The sequence below is a fragment of the Athene cunicularia genome, assembly GCF_003259725.1.
Source record: "Athene cunicularia isolate RWA chromosome 3 unlocalized genomic scaffold, athCun1 chr3_part1, whole genome shotgun sequence".
Classification (NCBI taxonomy): domain Eukaryota; kingdom Metazoa; phylum Chordata; class Aves; order Strigiformes; family Strigidae; genus Athene; species Athene cunicularia.
In genome coordinates this window covers 70269958-70288895 of record NW_020799097.1, presented here as the reverse complement: position 1 = coordinate 70288895, position 18938 = coordinate 70269958, and the positions used below count along the sequence as shown (strand labels likewise).

Below are 18938 nucleotides of genomic sequence, written 5' to 3'. Positions count from 1 at the left end.
AGAAAGTGTTCTTGAAACATGTAAATACATATGCTGTATATATGTATTATATCTGTGGCGCAGTTTCTATACAGACATACTTTACAACTGCTGGTGGTAGAATAAGGCTAAGTATATAAAGTTATAAAAAAGAACTAATTAAACAAATTAATGAGATGGAACTGTTTGGTTGGCAGAACTGACTCTCCTGCTGAGATTGATCTTGTGTGTAAGATTGCGAAGCAATCTGGAGCATTTGATGCTGTACCCTGCGATCACTGGTCGGCTGGTGGTAGAGGAGCAGTAAAATTAGCTCAAGCTGTGGAAAAGGCAGCCAATCAGAAAAACAGTTTCAAATATCTCTACAGCTTGGAGGTAAGATTTTTTAAATTTTTTTTTTAATAAATGCATGCTGTATCAGTGTTGGATTTAGAACAAGAACATTGCAACAAAGCTATCTAACATACTTGAAAAGCGGCTTGGCTTGGCTTAAAATCACAAAAGCTGTGGAGAGAACAGTCTGTGGCTTGTCTAATCAGAGGAGCAAGTTACTTGCTGGTAATGCCCATTATTTAGTGCATTGAATGATGTTTCTGATACTTTCTCGTTTAACATGAAAGTATGTCTGTAGATGGAACATTCACAAATTATTGTGGGACACTTCTCCACAAAGATCTCTCAGTCTTGATGTTTGTCCTGAGAATCAGCTAAAGTGAAGTACAGTTACTGTCTCACAGTCACGGGATTGCACCAAGTTGTGGCTCCCTGAAGCATTCACTCATGGTATGAGAAGGATGTTATACAGGTAGGATGTGCATGCTCAAGCTACACATCTGCCTAGCCAGACAGGTCAACAGAGAGAGAAAGCGCTGCCTTTACCAGCACCTACTTACACACCCACAGCCCTCAGACAACGGTGAAGAGCACATGTGGCCCAGTTCTGTTTCTTCTCTCACACTGATTGGGATTAGAGTCTGCTAGTGCAATATGGCACACACAATATGTGGGTCACTGCTGCTGTTGGCTTTAGATGCTCAGTCTCTCCAGGAGCAGCCCTAAGTGTCCCTGCCTTGCTCCAGTTGCTGGCACCAGCACCCACAAGCTCCTTGAGGCTCACGGCTCACTCCAGCTGCTGGCACTCAGACCTCTCCTTCTGCTCTCTAGTGTTCATACATACACATCTAGAGCAGAGAGCACACCCACACAGAAGGTAATCAGAAATCAGATTTAATGAGAATAGAGGACAGACTGTGGTCCTCAAGCACAGAGCTCAATCAGACAAACTACTGACCAGACACCTTTACACTCAACTGGCCCCTTCTTCCCCTCTATTTTTTCCCATTCTTGTTACTCTTCAGTCTACTTTGATTACTCCCTTTCCTCATATTTGGTCCTTCCACTAAATGTGCCCTAACAATCTTTACACATTCCCACAATCCTCTTCAAAAATCCCATTATGAGTTTTGCACAGTCCCAGAATGCTCTTTTTTCTACATCCCATAATGAGTCCTGTGCTGCTGCAGGGTATCACCACCTTTTGTTTGCAAAGCTTTATGATGAAAGAGTTTTCCCACTGACTCACCTTGGTGCATTTCACACCAAGAACAATGGTCTCATCTTTCGCCTTGGATGGTCTTAGGAAGCAGGCAATTCTGTGTGCTCTAATTTGAACTGATTAGGTTGTTCTACTGATAAGGTTTTTCCATTTACTATGGTTCCTCCACCTATCATTGTTCCTCTGATCCCTGCTTGAGCTTTGTGTTTAATTTGCCTGGCCCTTAGTCAGATAACCTAATGAAGGATAGTGTGGCCAAGTTTCAATCCTATGTCTACCAGAGATGGTGACTCTTTTTCCATGTCTTGGAGACTTTGTTATTGCTGTCATCTGCAAGATAACATCACTGCATCATGAGCTGTGGAGAGGAGCAGCTTGCAAGGAAGGACTGCTTAGACCCCTGAAAGCATGATGCTGGAGTACCACCATGCAGGCAGAAGATTCAGAGGGATGTAGTGCTGAGGAGGTTATACAAATGATTTCTCAGGATCTATCTGACTATCGAAATGTGTGTGGGTTAAGATTTGGGCAGCAAAATAGACTTCTCTGGCACCAAGGAAGCCCTTATCAAATTTCAGATCCTGTGCCCCAGTTGACAGTGCTATTTTAAGTTTCTTTCGAAAATGTTTGAATGCAATTTTTTAGCAGAAGAACCTCAGCTTCATTCTTTTAAATGGCTGAAAGTTCCTGTTTTGATTTTTCTCTCCAGAAAAAAGTTCAGCCTGAGGTAGATAAACCTTACCGTTGTCTTTCAATCTCTCTCCTCCATGATACGTACCTTGAATCTGTTGCACCCATTTTATTTCTTCTTTCCACTTGCCCTGCTGTTTTGCCAAATGTCAGTAATCCAACCAACTACTATTAGTATTAACCACTGCCTTCACAGTATAGGTGGAAGCACCTTGGGAATAGAAGTGCTGCAGCATCTATTCAAGGTGTTTTGCCAACAGAACATTTTTACAGCCAAAAAATTGACAATGTTTATCTGCCCTTCTGAGTTTGTCTCTAATGAGATAGATACTCTGGAAACGAAGGATATCATTTTATGGGTTTTGTGTAATAAAATGGGAAAAAATTCTTTCAGAAATACATGTAATAGTTTTCCTCATGGGACACGTGTTACAGAGATAGCAGATTAGCGTTTGACGACTCCCATATTTAAGCTCTGATGTTACTATGTTCTGTGTAGCTTTACAATCTTGTGGTATGAATGAATAGAAAGGGTTGGTAGGGGTGGACTCTGCCTCTATGAAGAAAGAAAATGAGATTGATTTCTACTTTAATGTCTTTCCCATACACATTGTTTTGTGTTGTGTAAGTAGCATGAGCTTAAGCACAAAGGGTATGAATCACATCTTTACATCAACTTAATATCCCGTAACTTAATACAAGTATTATAAGCCTCAAAAATATGTTGAAGGGATTTTATAAAAACATATAAAGATTTTAAAATGCTGTAAAAAGGTACATTCAGGCCAACAAAAACAGTAAAGTGTAAAGTTCAGGCTTCTGTTTCATTCTTACTGTGCAAAGGATGGGGACTAAGGCAGTTGGAAGTAGGAGAGTGAAACAGCCATGCTGTCACTTGTCATTATGGTAGGTCATTTGGTCACTGGGCTCACAGAGACATGAAGAAAAGCCACCTTTTTCAAATGAGCCTACCCACATAATAATTAAGGTTGTAATAGGATTTTTTGATGTAGCAGCTTAGAGAACTGATTTCTATTGTTTGAAGTGGTAACTATGACAGAAAATTGAGAGATAAGAGGTAGTAAGATGGGATTCAGACAGGTAATTTCACCGTCATTGAGCCTAAAGGGGATGTAAGTAAAGGACATAGTTCCATCCTTCATCTTCCTAGTGACTGCCAGATTTGTCCAGTTACTTGAATACTGTTAAGTCCTAGTTACCTCGTTTGAAGGGGTTAGCTTTGGTGTGGTGTGGTTTGGTTTATTTTTTTTTTTTCCTTTCCCCTTTGGAAGGTCAAAGGGGGAAATATTCTGCATAAAACCACTACCACTTCATGCATGTCTCTGTCTTTATGAGATTACTCTGTTCTTCCCTTTACTTTATGTCTCTGTTTAGTCCTTTAATGTCTGTGCATTTTGTTTTCCTCACTCTGGAAAACTTCATCAGAATTTGCTTCCAAAGCTGGTGGTAATTAGAACAACTTCCAACAGCACAGACCACTGTAGGCATAATAGGTTTATTCAACATTTTGACATTTTGTTAGAAATCGTTACCCGGGGGAATTTTAAAACAAAACACAACCCCCTGTATGTAAAATTTGTTTAGATTCTTTTTTACTACTTAGACCAAAGTTTGCATCAAACTGTATTGTTAATGTACAGTCAGACATCCGATTAGAGGATAGTCCAGATCAATTGGGCTCTTTTTAGCTTTTTCCCAAATGGCATGCCTCTCTACAGTTCTTTATGTAATTTCCAAACGTATATCTGAAAGCAAAGACTTCATTGAAAGGTGTTTACAAATAGGTGTAATGTGAGAAGAACAAGAAAATCTTTTTTAGATCTGTCAAATACTGGTAAAAAGTTGAGGATCAGCTATTTTTTTTTTTTTTTAAATCCTGAGGTATGTTTATACATTTATACCATCTTGTCCTGTGATACACAAGCATGTACCAAATGAGCAATTTTAGACAGTGGACACAACACAGTTGTGTCAGTTCAGGACTCGGGCTCAGCTAAGCAGTCCTGTTGAGAATCATAGCAAGCTAGTCTAATTAGAAGACTATGCTAACGTGGTTATATTCCTTGAAGCATCTCATTCAGTCTGTTTAAACTTCCTCGGGTGTCTCTACATGACACAGTGTTCTGTAGTCCCATTTTTAGATTGCTTTTTGGGTTCTCTTTGTTTCTGTAAGCAAGCAAGATTTTGTTTTTATCCTAGTAGCTGATGCTTGTACTTTTTATTTTTTTAATACTTCCTGATTCTAGCAAGGGTTTGTTTGACATTTGGTATTAGATGAACGAATGTTTTTCAGGAATTGAAGTGAGAACAGAATAAGCTTCAAGTGTTTTTTGAGGGCAGTGCAAAAAATAGCTGCATGTATGATTTTAAGAGTGCATATGTGTGTCAGTGTCAAGAAGTGACCTCTGACAAATAACACCAGAACTGTTGTCACTTTAAAAGGGTAAGAAAAAGATATTAACAGGTGCAGTGTACCATGAAATTCTTACATTATTAAGAATTGCACAAAGCAGGGGGGGTTCAGGAGCAAGGATGTGTTTTCATATGATAGGCTCCAGAGTTTATAACATAGTTTAAAAGATTATTGGTAGTAGTTGTAATAAATACTACAGTAGCGTGTGGTTTTAATATGGATTTTTGCCTCCATTCACGCTAACTTCTCTTATTTTACTATTGAATTGGTTTCTTGCCGAGTATCTCTCTTCAGTGTTTGGAGGATGGGTTTGTTTTAAAGGCCTCCTGAACTCTCTATGAAATAGTCTGTGGGGTTTTTTAATATATATTCTTGCTACATATGGAAAATATCAAAATATCAACTCTCTTATCACTGTTCACTTCCCTTCTGGGTTCACTTTTCTTGAAGTATGGGTCCTTAAGTTGCAGCAGAAAGCTATTACTCAAAATAAAGTTGACTGACCCATTAAAAGCAAGTTTAGATAACTAGGGGGAGGATAGGAAAGGATGTAAAGATATGCATCCCATTCCCAAATTTCTCTGGCTTCAGTGCCTGTTCTTGACAGGGTAGGGGAACCTGTATTCCCCGCTAATGCACGCCTGTTGAGTAACCTGCCTTCTCTCACTGTCATGGTCTCTTCTTTTCTTCTGTGGTGAACTCTCCCTTGACTTATAGCAGCCCTCCTCAACAGGGAGAGGAAACACAGGTCTCAATGAAGGTAGGCATTAGGTTTTTAAGAGGTGCATTGCTGCTTCCTGCAAGGCACCTGGAGCGCAGTGGGCTAACACTCCAGGAGATAGAAGAGAAGGGAAGGACAGCCATGTGGCATGAGGCAGGATCAGCATCACCTCCTAGGCAAAAGAACAGAGGTATGTTGGGCTGATGTGACAGCAGACACACAATGGATGGCTTTCATGGTTTGGTGGCTTCATGGTATTAGTGGAGGAAACAGAAAATACCCCTGACATCTGCCCCCATTCAGTTGAAAGGATGGCCAATTTACAGATGAGGAGAAACACTCTGCCTTAGGTCATTCCCTTGGAGGTCAGTGTCCTCAAACCCATGCTCCATGAGCCCTTCTTGACTCTGCCTTCCTCTTAGAGCCACTCCCCTTCTCCTAGTACATTCACCAAGAAGCCGCCTTCTCCACTGACCAGTCTCTTCCCTACTTCATTACTCACAGCTCATTCTTGTTATTGGAGACTCTGGTCAGAGCATGGAGGAGAAGATAACGCAGAGAGAACCACTGCCAGCAGAGTTTTATGTTTTGATGCTAGCCTTAGACCCCTCTGAGATACCCATAGAGTTCAGTCATGTATGGACCCAATGGAAGATCCTTAGGCACTGCTGGAGTAGGAATAAATAAAATTATGCTCCTTACTGAAACTTTTCCTAATAAACTACAGAGACATTTCTCATCTTGAAATGCAGGCTGTGCTGTCCTCCAGGGTATGCTAGTTTTTTAAACTCTTTCCCCCCACCCTACTGCTAGTAAGCCATCTAGCAGTGAAGCCACATTAAAGAGGAATTCCACAGGGCTGTACCAGCCTCTCCTCCCACTCCCATCAAAGAGATTTTGGTGGAGTCTGGACACTTCTTTCACTGAATTGGGTGTTCTAGGGTTGTAGCTATCTTTCTTCCACTCTCTCTTTTTTTGTGTGGATACAAGCTCTTGACAGCACTGCACTTTTATGTTTGTTTTCATTATTTTCATATTCTTTGGGTGAAACCATTTTCTTAGGCACAGCTGGGGTTTCAAAGTTGGGGAAATGGAAAATAAATCTCTAAGGCCACAGGCTTAGGTGTTGATTCATGAACAGTTTAACTTGACTGAATGTGCTTTTCCACAAATTAAAAAACAAACTCTTGTCTTGTGCCAACAAAGGAAGAGGAGTGCTAAGGACTTGGGAATCCTTTTGTCAGCTCCAGATCTTCTGGAACCAGAATATAGACATACTTTAATAAATGTGGTTTTATTTTATCCAGGGGAAAAAGCTAGAAGTAGAAGTTCAAATGTGCAGAGTCAGCTATTGCTTTACCACTGCACTCTGTCACCCCACACAGCACCTTCAGCCATACTCCTATCACATGTTTTCATTTGGCAACCTTCCCAAGAAGAGGAATGAGTGATGTCTGCATACTGTTTCACTTAGCCAACCAGAGATTCTTTATTATTGCTTTCAGTGAATACATAAGGTTTTTTTTTGGTTTTTTTTTTTTAAAAGTACCACTGCCTTGAATTTTAAACTATTTTAAGAATTTCTGTTAAAACACAATCAGGTTAGCAACAATAAACCCAGTGATTGTGACCTCATTATTAAACTGGTGATCTCATAATTAAAAATAAACAATGAGACTAAAGTGGATGTTTAAAGAACTTGAGGTATTAAATGTCTAAGTAACAAGTGAATAGTGCTTTTGTATATTCTCTGGTTAAATGCATGTTTTTCAGCAGAATCTTAAGTTTTCTCAGAGATTAATAGTTTTAAATATTTATGTTGTATTACTGTGTTTTTTCAGACAGTGCTGCACTAACAGGTGTTCACTTAAGGTATGCAATTTAGGCTAGATAACACCAGTGCTTCTCATAGTAGTGTGATTTAGTTGCAACCTAGTGGAATGAAGTATGACTATGGATTTACTGCTTTTGACTCTGGCTTTTTGGAGACATTTTCTGTTGGACTCTCTTTTGTTGAGGAAGTTAGGGGGAATGTTTAACAGCAGAAGAAAGGAAGGAGGAAAGGAATGGGGATTATTTTAAGCAGTCTCAGGGATTGGACGTGATGAGTTAAAAAGATGAACTCCTTTCTCCAGTAGCCAAAGAGCTCAAAGTCAGGTGTTCAGATTAGGATACAAAAGGTGGGAATCCTGAGCACAGTCCCGAGCCAGGTCCCTGGTAATCTGCATGTTTCGTTTCACATGATACTGACTTCTGCCAACAAGACTGATTTCAAGAATATCAGCCCAAGCCACATGTCCCTGTCCCAACTCACTATTTCTGCTGGTACATACCAGTGATCAGATTTGAAGTTTGAGCAATTCTTTATGTAGAGATAGTATTTAAGCCATCTCTGTCTCTCTGCTTTATACTGGCTTTGTCTTTATGGTAAACTGGATGTGTGAACTGATCTGGATTACTCTTTTTTCCCCCCCTGTATTGCTTTCTCTGGTATGTGCAGCTGCACAAACAGCGGTGCTGCCCTCTCAGTTGCACTGGCACATGGATGAGTGTGAGCAGCAGAGGAAGGGAGGATAAAGGAGGGTCTGTTGAAGCTAGCCTGCTGTCCATGGGAATCCTCATCAAGCCTCTCATGGAAAAATGATAATCCACAGTCTGCTGTTATAACTGAAGAAAGAGATGAAGAGTGAAGAAAATATGAGGAAAGGCTAGCAGAAATAAAACACTGTTAAATTACATTTTGGTAAAAACCTTGCTGTTCATAGTATTGGAAGAACACTGTAATAAGCAGCACCAATTTGCACTAACATCACATCTTGCAGGGGGGATGGCCTGGAAGTAGCAGTGTGGCTGGGTGACACTGGTGTGATTTCATCTTGGATAATCAATTCAGTCTTGGGAATGACAGGTTCTCCTCTTTATCAGCGCTGATTTCTTGGTTTAATCATTCTCTGTCAAGTAATGAAGTGTACAGCCACACAGATTTGTGAAAGCAGTTTGTGCACTTTTGCTGTAGCACTTGTTATGCTTTAGCCAAGGAGATAATCCTGTTTATGGTGTGGGTGCTTGGCAGCCTCAACAAGCACGTGTGTTTGTGCTTGCCTCAGAAGAAGCATATGGCTTTGGTAGCTCTTGAATGTGTGGGATTTCAGAAACACACAGTATATCTGGCAGGGATGGGGAGGTGGTTTGATTCTGAGAGAAGCATCAAAGCTACTTAACTGTCAGCAGCTACTTATACTGTGTGGCCCCGTAGCACATTCTTATGTTCGATATAAATTTACATTGAGTATTTCATACTATCATTTTCTCAGAAACTGCTGCAATTCTTTCAGCATTAGTACTAATACGTAGTTGCGCGTCTATAAACGTCAGTTTTGGTCTAAATCCATGCTGCCTATTGTGTATCTGTCACCTGTTCTCCACCTAAATGTACTTCGTTGTGTGACATTCACAAACTTACATAAGGGAAATGAGAAGAACAACAGCTTTTATTGCTGATCCTAAATCTTTCATGCTTTTGACATTCTGCACGTTTTATAATACCATCATCGCTGCAGCTGTCTAGATAGCAGAGGTGCTGTGAAACTTAAGTTGCTGTTCATACAGGTGCATCAACACACCATTTGGATGAGAGTTCACCCTCATTAAGATTGTTTTACTGGTGGCCTGCAAAGAGTTGCATCAGCATACCTGAGGGTGCCACTTTGTAGTTTGCCAGTGGGAATGAACAACTGAACTGATTCAGGAATATCCTAGGCCATTGTGGAAAATTCTCAGACAGAAATAGTGAGAGATGTGAAATGACTTTTCTAGGTCATACATTTCTGCTGGCAGATATTTGACCAAGGTGTTTACGGTACAAATATGTAACTCTCATTTTTTTTAGAAGAGTCTGGTATAAACTGAAGCAAAAATCCAGCTTAAAAATCCCTTAATGATTTAGTTAATTGTGCAGTATGCCTCATATTTTTCAGCCCTTTTGAATTCAGCCAAGCACTTTTCCATATGGGTTAGCACTGTGAAGCGTTACTACATATGGTCGATGCCTGTGCCCATCAGTGAGAGTATTTCCACAGTGATGTGTTGAAAACCTAAAGCTAAACTTGCCCTAAAGACCAGATAAGAAAAAGTAAGAATTGTTCCTACAAGTGTCTTGTAAACATCCAGGCTTCTGCCATGGCATATATGTAAAAAGTCTCTTGAATTATTAGAGCTTCTTTTCTGAGAAATACCATTATGTTTTTTTCAAGAAAAAAAAAATTCCCATGTAAAGTACTAGGTAACTTTTCTTTGGAAGATACTTCTTTAAGTTAAATTAAAATGAAATTTCCCAACAGTATTAATTGATAATTGAAACACGGGAAGCTTTTTAGCTTGAAATGCTGTTATGTTGTGATTCTAAATAGATAATTCCTTTACAGTCCTACTAAATGCTAGGAAACAGGTGGATCCTTAGCACAGTGTAGTGTACTCCTTTCCCTACTCCTGAGATTTTAGGAAAGAAGCATGTCTAATAGTGTGTGCATGCATGGGCTGTGTTAATGTGTAGAGGGCATTCCTGCCTCCCTCCTGGTTTCTGTCTGAATTAGGCTCAGCCAGGACTCATCTGTCTGTGTTGTGAGACTAAATAGGCTGAAATTCTCCTCTGAGACTGTGCATGTTGCCCTACCATTTGTATGCATGTGCCTTGCAAAAATGTGTGATGGTCTCAGAAAACCGCTTTTGTTTGCCATTCAAACTCCCACAACTGCTGCCCTGCTGGTGAGCCTTCTGAGGTTACATTTGCAAAGTTTGAGGTGTGGGTACTGGCCTGAAAAAATATCTGAAATTCTGGTTAAAAAAAAACCCCAACAATAACCCCAAACAAAACCAAAACCCTAAGTCTGTAGGGATATTGTCTGACTGTCCAGCTCAGACTGAGTCATGCAAGGTGTTGCACACATTCCAGGAGGAGCAGACTGCCACCACTGTCATTAAAGCAGTGTCCTCTAATGTTGGCCAGAGTCCTGCTAGGTTTCATTTGGAAACTACAGTTATGGTCACTGAAAGGAGACTAAGGGCATAATAATTATGCTGCTGTCAAATTAGTTTGAAATATTTTGACACAAATGCTAGTTGAATCTAAATTAACATCTCCAGCTCAATGAATTGACAGACGTTTAACCAGAAAGCTGTTAGTTTTGATGTTGGCCTACTGAGAACAGGGAGTAGAATTTCTTTTGCCTTTGCTGTTGCTGTTAGTCCTTGACTGCAAGCAAACAGCACCTAAAAGGCAAATTAATGGACACATTTTGCATTTCCTCCACTGTGTTCAAAACTGCTGTGGTTATGAACATAGTTAAAAATCAACCTGAAAGAAGTATCATCGTGTGATGACTATCCATGTCACTGAGTATTCCATTCAGCTTAATCCTTCCAGGAATTATATCAAGGATATTTGCAATGTGTTATCTCCAATCCTCATTAGATTTTTTAGCACTTCTTGGATTCCTGTAAAAACCCTGAAGTCAGGAATGTGACATCATTCCACCCAATTAAGGTTCAGTAATCATATAATCAGCATGTTCAGAAAATGTCTTGTGGAACATCTTTAAACCTCACTTTGAAATTTCATATCTGAGGGGGGATTTTATTTGAGCCTTAGTAGCTCTTAACTGCCTTAAGCTACTTGAAAATCTGGCAAGGTTCTTTTCTTATGATGTCTCTGTTACTGGAGTTCTTTATTAATGTAAAGGCAGACTACTCTAATTTTTGTAAAATTCAATCATAAATACAAAAAAGGTCAGTCTGTCACAAACCATTCAACTGATGTATCTTTGCAGGAAAACCATTACTTCTAGACAGGCATTACAAAAATGTGATTAACTGTGGAACTTCCTATAAATGCACCAGGTTGAGTTTGTTATTCACAAACCAATTTCTTGCCTTTGTTGGAATAAAATGAAATACTGCTATTTTATGTTCTGGTGCTTTTTGTATTGCTTGAGATTAGCAGGTCTTCTTCCGCAAGTGGTGTCTCTTTAGATTTTTTTCAACACTTCTTCCACATGTCTTGTTAATTAAATATGCTGAGTACAAATTACTGATGGGATGTTCCCTGAAGTATTGCACACATCTCTGGCTGTGGTCAGTACTGAAGTAGCTGAACTGGTGGTATGATCCTTCCTCCATCATCCTGTTGCTATTGAACGAACTTTAAGAGGTTGGCCTGTTCAAACTAAACTATAGGGGTCACAATTGCGGTCTCCAACATCATTCAAAACAAAAGGAGAGAGAAAGAGGAAAGAGCTGTTCACTTGAAACAAACAAATGATGGCATAAATTGTCAGTGCCTGATCTGATCTGATCTCAAAAAAATGTCTGATTAAAATCTGTGAAAGGATGTCTAACAGCCCAAATGGTGGGAGAGTCTGCATCTACCTTCAAAAGGTAGAAGTCATAAGGGCATAACACAGGTTCAATTTGAGCTGAATGACATGATGTGGATACCCGTGGAGACTGGGGTTGAACTTAGTGACTTGTAATTTCAAAGTGTATCTTAGAATGCTTTAATATTTTAAGTGCCAAAGTGCTTTATCAATGCTACAGTTCAAAATACATATGTTAGGAAGGATAGGAGGTGAGAAGAGAATAAAAAAACAAAAAAAAATTGCAATCAAAGGAGCAGTTGATGGGTTAGGAATTTTCTGCTACAAATCCTTGCTTCTCAGAGGAATTTTCCCTGGCTGCCTGCTACCTTGTCTTGTCCACTCATTATACAGGTTGTCTTTATTGTGAAATGAAATTTATTTCTCTAGTGATCCCTGTTAACCCAGTGGAGCTTGCCTCCTTCTATCTGCAGTGTGTGTTAGCTCTTGATTCTTAAAACTACATGGCAATAATTTTCTTTCCCCGCTTTAGGCAAGAGTGTAAGATCATGTTGTTAACTTTGTAATGCACAAATTCTGCAGTTCCTAAATGATGGAGTGGCTGAAATCATGACTGTGATTCATGTACCTGTAGCTGAATATCAGATCCATGACCAGTGCCCTTTGTTTCGTGCTTCAGCAAGCTTGATTAACAAGGACGAATCTAAATGGGAGATTCAGATTTCTCACTCAGCAAACGAGATCCTAGTTTTCCTTGGCTAATGTTCATCCTTGTATTGTTTCCTTGTCTCTGCAGCTTCCTATTGTTGAAAAAATAAGGATCATTGCTCAGAAGGTGTATGGAGCTCAGGATATAGAGTTGTCTCCCGCTGCGCAGTCACAAGTTGATCGTTATACCCGGCAGGTAAGAACACCAGTAAATTATGCAGTCAGGTACCTGCTGGATGAGAGTCTTAGGAAACCTCAGGGTGTAAAAGGCTCTCAGATCAGAGTGTTCAGTCAAGCTTTGCTAAAAGGCGTGAGTTTACCCATGGTGCTAAACTGTAGGGGTCAGTATGGATTGGTTTAGATTAGATTAGATTAGATTAGATTAGATTAGATTAGATTAGATTAGATTAGATTAGATTAGATTAGATTAGATAGAACAGAATGGTTTTAACCTTGAAAGCTATCTCCAATAAGATACATATGGTGTTTGGAACAATTTTGAGATTGTTGATGAAACTCTGTGCTTTCTATGCAGAGCAGTAATTTTGGGTTACTGCCTTAAATGTGACAACTGCACATCTGCAAAAGTAGCAGTGAGTGATTGTGCCCAGTTTTAACATGAATATTTGTAACAGCAACAAATAAGTTTGCAGACACAAAAAGACTTGTGCAAAGCTATGCGCATTAAAAACAAAGCTCCTGATACTTGTAAAATCTTTTGTTTTTCTTCTGTTCAAGGGGTTATAAATCCTAGAAGGTGAAATAGATCACTGTTCCTAAAGCATGTGGGGAGTGGGCTTTGTTATAGTCTGAAAATAGTTTTGAAACTCTTTTCATGTAGAGAGGTGAATGTATATTCTGTAATGGAATGCCTTCTGCATGTAAACATGACTGGAGCCTTTCTGTCGGAACATAGAAACCATGGATGATGTGTCATGGAAAAATTCCTGAGAGTACTTTATCAGCCTGGTCAGACAGACAGAAGTATAGCTGTCTTCTCTATAACGCAAATCTCCTGAGAATTAATTTGATTTTCTAGATGGAAGAGAAGCTTACTTAGTGTGCTTGAAGAAAATATTCCAAGTCTTTATCTTTTCCTGCTGTGATTCTCTAATCCATTTTTTAATCTAAACATTAGCAGTATTAGGATATGTTTTCACAATGCCACTGAAGTATTGACATCAGCACTGAGCTGCAGAGGCTGCAGTGCCACCTCTCCTCCTGGCTTTGTGAATTGCATCTCTGTTTGTCAAGGAATTGAACAGAAGAGTGGAAGGTGCCTGACTCAAGGTTACTCAGTAACCTGGGAGACAAATAGTGTGAGGGGTGATGCTGAGAGCCTTCCCCTGATTTTCTCCCACTTTTGAGTAACTAGTGAAGTGAGTGCCATCACCTCATGCAGTTTTTGTCCTGTTGAAAAACAAAGCAAAGCATCATTACCCTTAGAGAGTTTTGCAGTATGAATCCTGGTCTCAAATAGGTATCTAACTAGGTCATTAAAGCCCAGAGAGAAGCACCATACTGGAGTTTTACTGAGTTGCTCTAGGTTTTTTGTTCAGTGTGGTACACATTGTACACCCTTTCTGAAAATAGCACACTCTAGCTGTTGTGTAGGCAACTTCTGCATCTAACTCTAGATTGAGAACCCACTCTAGAAACTGGATATCACTACGGCAAGGAGACAGAGGCCTGAACTGACAGAGAATATCATGTGAAACACAGTATTCTATTTCTGAAATATTAATTGTTAAGAAACTGGGAGTAACTATTGCTATGTGGATTTTAGGGTTTCTAGAAGATACTGATAACAAAGTGAAAACATATTCTGTCTTTACTGTAATATTGAAAACATTTTTATTTTATTTCCCTTTTTTGATAGGGATTTGGAAATCTTCCTATTTGTATGGCAAAAACTCACCTATCCCTCTCCCATCAGCCTGAGAGGAAGGGTGTTCCCACTGGTTTCATTCTGCCGATTAGCGATGTGCGAGCCAGTATTGGGGCAGGATTCATCTACCCTTTGGTAGGAACGGTGAGTGCAGAGTATTCAGTTCAATCACTCCCTTTGACCCAGATTGTCAGGGAAGTGGATTTCCTGTTTGACTCTAAAAATAATGTGTAGAACCAGGTGAGTTTTGGGGGTTTTAATAATAATTTTATCCTCACACTTTTTGTAGCTCTACACTGATAGGAAAAGAGAATTAGGAAAATGTAAGACCTTTGAGTATGGGGTCTGGAGAGAATGACTCTTGTCGTTGGTTCCTTTTCTGATGTTCTTCAATTAGTCTAGGATACTTAGGCACCCTAATGCTGCAGGAAAATTAATTTACAAGTCCATTGTCTTTCCTTATTCAAATTGCAGTCTGTAAATAACTGTAGTTACGTGACTGTATTCTAAATGTTAAATCTTTCATCCGTCATTACAAAACATTCAGTAATGTATTTAGATGAAAGGAATTGTGTTAGGAAAAAGTGTATGATTAAAATTATTAGTTTTCAGCTGATGAGCCTGATCTATTCCCAGTCCTTGTGAACATCTCTGCTGGTTCTGTAAAACTAAGTTATGGTGGGAAGGGATAGATTTCTAACTGCAGAGGTAGTAGCACATTCTTTATCCTTTCTAGAGATTTAAACAATGAGGTGCTAAAAAGAGGCAATTGTCATCCTTTCCTTCTACCTGTCCTTAGTACACTCAGATTAGAAAGCTCCTGATATTTTCTTCACTGATGTGATTTATCAAAGTAGCTGAGAAGCTATTTAGCTCATGCCTTTTGCCAACCATGTACATCTTACTCCAAACAGTAGTTGAACTGCATCTGACATCTCATAGCATGAATTATTACTTATATGTAGCTGATTCATGGGATGGTGCTAGAGAAGGGATGCAAAAACCATTGCATTTCCGAAAAGAGTACTCTCCCAATGTTATCTCATCTTCCCAGATCATGGCCTGATTTCCTTGTGTAGCAGTACACTTAGGAAAGGTTGAAAGTTTCTAATCTATTGTTTTGCATTCCCCCTGAAACAATCAAGTGTTTGAAACAAGGAAGGAAGTACTTTCTGACCAGGAGAGTTCCTGGAGTTCAGGAAGCTGTGTCACTTTAACTCAGTGGACTTGGGGATATGCTTTCCTTCTGCATGGCCACGCTATGCGCATCCACCAGACGGGAAGCACAGCTGTGTATTTAAACTGTGTAAGACCAAATTCCAATTGCTGGTGACATAATAAAATTTGTCAGAAGTTCTAGTGTCTCCTTCATGGCCTGGATTCAAGTTTGCACCGGAAGTTTTATGTCATAAAGTTGTGAGAAGGAGTGGATGTGAAGAATGGACAGTAACTACCCAAATCCTTGAGGGAGCTATTCTGTAGGATGTCAGAGTAAAATGTTCTTGGGTTGTGCATTCTGAATGAGACACACTCTTCACACTTTAACAAAAACTAGCTGTAGTTCAGCCTCATAAATCCATGGGAACTGTCCATAGGAGCAGTATAGACCAGTTAAATGATTACCTCTCATTTTCAGTTTCTGCCTAGAACCAAAAAATACGGTTCTTTTATGAAGGACATTTTATATATGGGCTTTCTTATGTGGGGAGAATGTAAAAAATATGTCCAAGTTAGTTACTCTGATTTTGGTGAGAGGTCGTATAGCCATAGAACTTCCAATATCAGGAACTGGATAGGCAGTGGGGCAGGGTACTATATAAACATAAGATCCCCAAGAGCTAAAAATCTAAATAGACATGGATTGGTTGGTTGGAAGATTTAGCTAACACTCAGGAATGTGGGACAGAATATTCCTTGGAACTATCACAATTGCTACAAATCAAAACGAATGAGTGAATATGACTGTATTCCTAACATCCTTCCCATGCAATTCTTTCTCTAGAATGAAATTCATGGCAAGTGGTCCAACTTGCTGCCTTTCAGAATTGAGAGTTCTGATCATCAGGAAATAAACTCTCTATAATAGAGTTGTACCACTACTTTTGAGATCACTTTTCTGTTTTGCCATTTTCTGATTTTTTGTGTGTGTTGCTGTCAGCAATTAAGTCTTACGGCTATGGTACTTTCTAAGTTGTGCAAGAAGGAATATTTTTTGATGTCAGGTTCCAAAACTGAGAGTCTTCTGTTGACAGCTCTCTTACTAATAAAGCTATCTGAAAATTGTCTACAAGAACAAAGCAAGTATAAAAGGACATGTCTTGAAGGCTTAAAGTGGCTGAAGGTCAGATGCTATGAGCAGAGGGATTACAGAAATCCTGGTGACAGCATATGGTGAAAGCATCCGGTCATGACCGTGGATTATATTTCTTTATATAGGAAAAAAGGAGCAGCATGTATTTTTTCCTTTCATTACTTGCTGGCTACTTGTATTAATGGAAAATGATCCTTAATACTGAAGCTGCTTAGAGCCTTCTTACAGCTAAGACCTTTTTGATAGCAGAATAAATGCTATTGGGCAATACCTTTGTTAAAATTGTTGTGATAATTCTGATGCTAATTAAATGTTGAGCTTCATTCTTAAAGCATACTTCTTCCTGGATGAGCTCCTTGCACTCTAACCCAGCAGAACTTACCAGTGGTAAAGCATGTTATTAGAATTTTGCTCCAGTTTAGTCATGAAGAGTATTACAATGAAAGAGATAAGTATCACTGAAAGATAATAAGCTATCTGCAGTAACTAGCATTTGTAGTTTAACCTTGTCATTAGCACATGTAAATTAATGAGATTTGTATTTGCCCCAGCACTGATGGGCAAATTTTGTTTTTTAAACTAAATATTTAACATATTGTCTTCATATTCTCTAAGCAATATTTGTTTTGTGTTATGGTTGGCTCTGGTTCCTTACAGCATGGAAGTCTTTCCAGGAAAAATGAGCTGAGCCTTATCGGAGGAAATCAGCAGTGAAACAAGAGGTGCATTTAATTAACACTGGCACAGCTTTTATCCAAGTTCTCTGCGACCATGACCCAGAGGGCTACATCACTCTCACAGGTGGACTGTTGACATCACTGCTTGGCTCAGCAGAGTGATGGCAGGAAGGCTGCTGGAGTATATGTAGGAAACCAGTGAGGTCATTCACTAGCAATGCTTGGGTGGAGAATTATTAGATTTTTGTAGTATGTGTGTTTCTTTTCACCCCCACCCAAAAAGCCATTGCAGTTTGATGCTTTCTCACATTCAGCCACGTTTCTGTTGTTCTCTTTCATGTGATGTGTAAGAATGCAGGCTGGTCATAGAAGCAAAACCTGTTGTCTTTTGCCTTTGTGAAGTGCCTGGTGCAAGTTACTGGTGCAAGTAATATATCTGTGTTTGAATCACAGTGAGATTTTTAAATACATACTACTCTTTTCAAGCCATACACTTTTGTTTTAATGGGTTAAAATTACAGGCAAGGTCCCTTTGGAAATGTGTGGACCTTTGGAACCACACCAGCTCCCAAATTCTCACAATTAACTGACATCCGTCAGATATCAACATATCTGATGAAAGGTTGGTATATTACAGAAGAATTATTTTTCTCCCCATAGAGAAAGCAGTTCAAGTCTCTGGAACTAGTTCTGAAACTATATCCTCTGGGAAGAAACTCTTAGGGTGAGCCACTGTGGTTTGAAATCAGTTTATTGGAGCAATAAAACTCTAATTTGCTTGTAGGTGAGAGCCAGGACTGTTCTGCTAAAATATTACCTGAATATTGTAAGAGGAAAGAGACCCTGAAAGTAAATATTTTTATGAGTACTTTTAGAAGGAAAATATTCTTCCTTGTTGAATGAATTTCTTCTTTCATAGTGGTTAAGAGCTGAGGTTAAGTTTTGAGGGTGTCTGTTGAACATAAGATGGAGTCCAGGCCCATCTGAAGTGAAATTGCAGTTTCCTGGTGGTGCATGAGGCCCAAGTTGTCCCCTAACTGTCATTTTGTCACTTCTCTCAGGCTGTCTTATGGGACAGCTGAATAATTACTGGTGGATTGCCTAATTCATCCTGATGATCTGTGTAACATAGGGTGATTTTCAAAAACATATGATGGTGAGATGTTCGCCCTATAAAGCATTTAGCTTACAATGCAATTTTATATCATTTACAAAGGAGTAGTGCTCTGCTACGTATTCTGAACTCCCTCAGTCCAAAAAAATCCTTGTTGATGTGGCATTTGGCACCTGCCTCTGGTGTTGTGTAGTTGCTCTATTGTGGCAGTGCTCAGAAGTCCCCAAACAGCTAGCTGTAAAAAACAGCTACCTGGTTGTAGCTAGGTGTTCACAGACTCCACAAGCTGGTTTTGTGATAACTACAGTAAGTGTGGAAAAAGCAACAGAAAAGGAAAGCTATGAAGTTAAATTCACATGGGAAATGTAGGTTAGCAACTGTGTAGTTCTAAATTGAAAAATGCTAACAGGAAAAGAAAAGCCCACGCTCTCCTGTGTTAGATGATGTGCCTTTGCATTTATTACAGTTGGTGTAATCTCTCTTGGGAAGG

General features: G+C 39.4%; 1 protein-coding gene across 4 annotated transcripts in view; it reads left to right on the top strand.

The window, feature by feature from the left end:
- MTHFD1L (methylenetetrahydrofolate dehydrogenase (NADP+ dependent) 1 like) overlaps nucleotides 1–18938 on the top strand; it is a 151065-nt gene that overhangs the window by 88945 nt on the left and 43182 nt on the right. For all 4 annotated transcript variants that reach the window (XM_026846002.1, XM_026846001.1, XM_026846003.1 and 1 more), the window contains 3 exons: nucleotides 177–354; nucleotides 12547–12654; nucleotides 14338–14490. In XM_026846002.1, the coding sequence (XP_026701803.1) occupies nucleotides 177–354; nucleotides 12547–12654; nucleotides 14338–14490 (439 nt within the window). The remainder of the gene's footprint in view (nucleotides 1–176; nucleotides 355–12546; nucleotides 12655–14337; nucleotides 14491–18938) is intronic.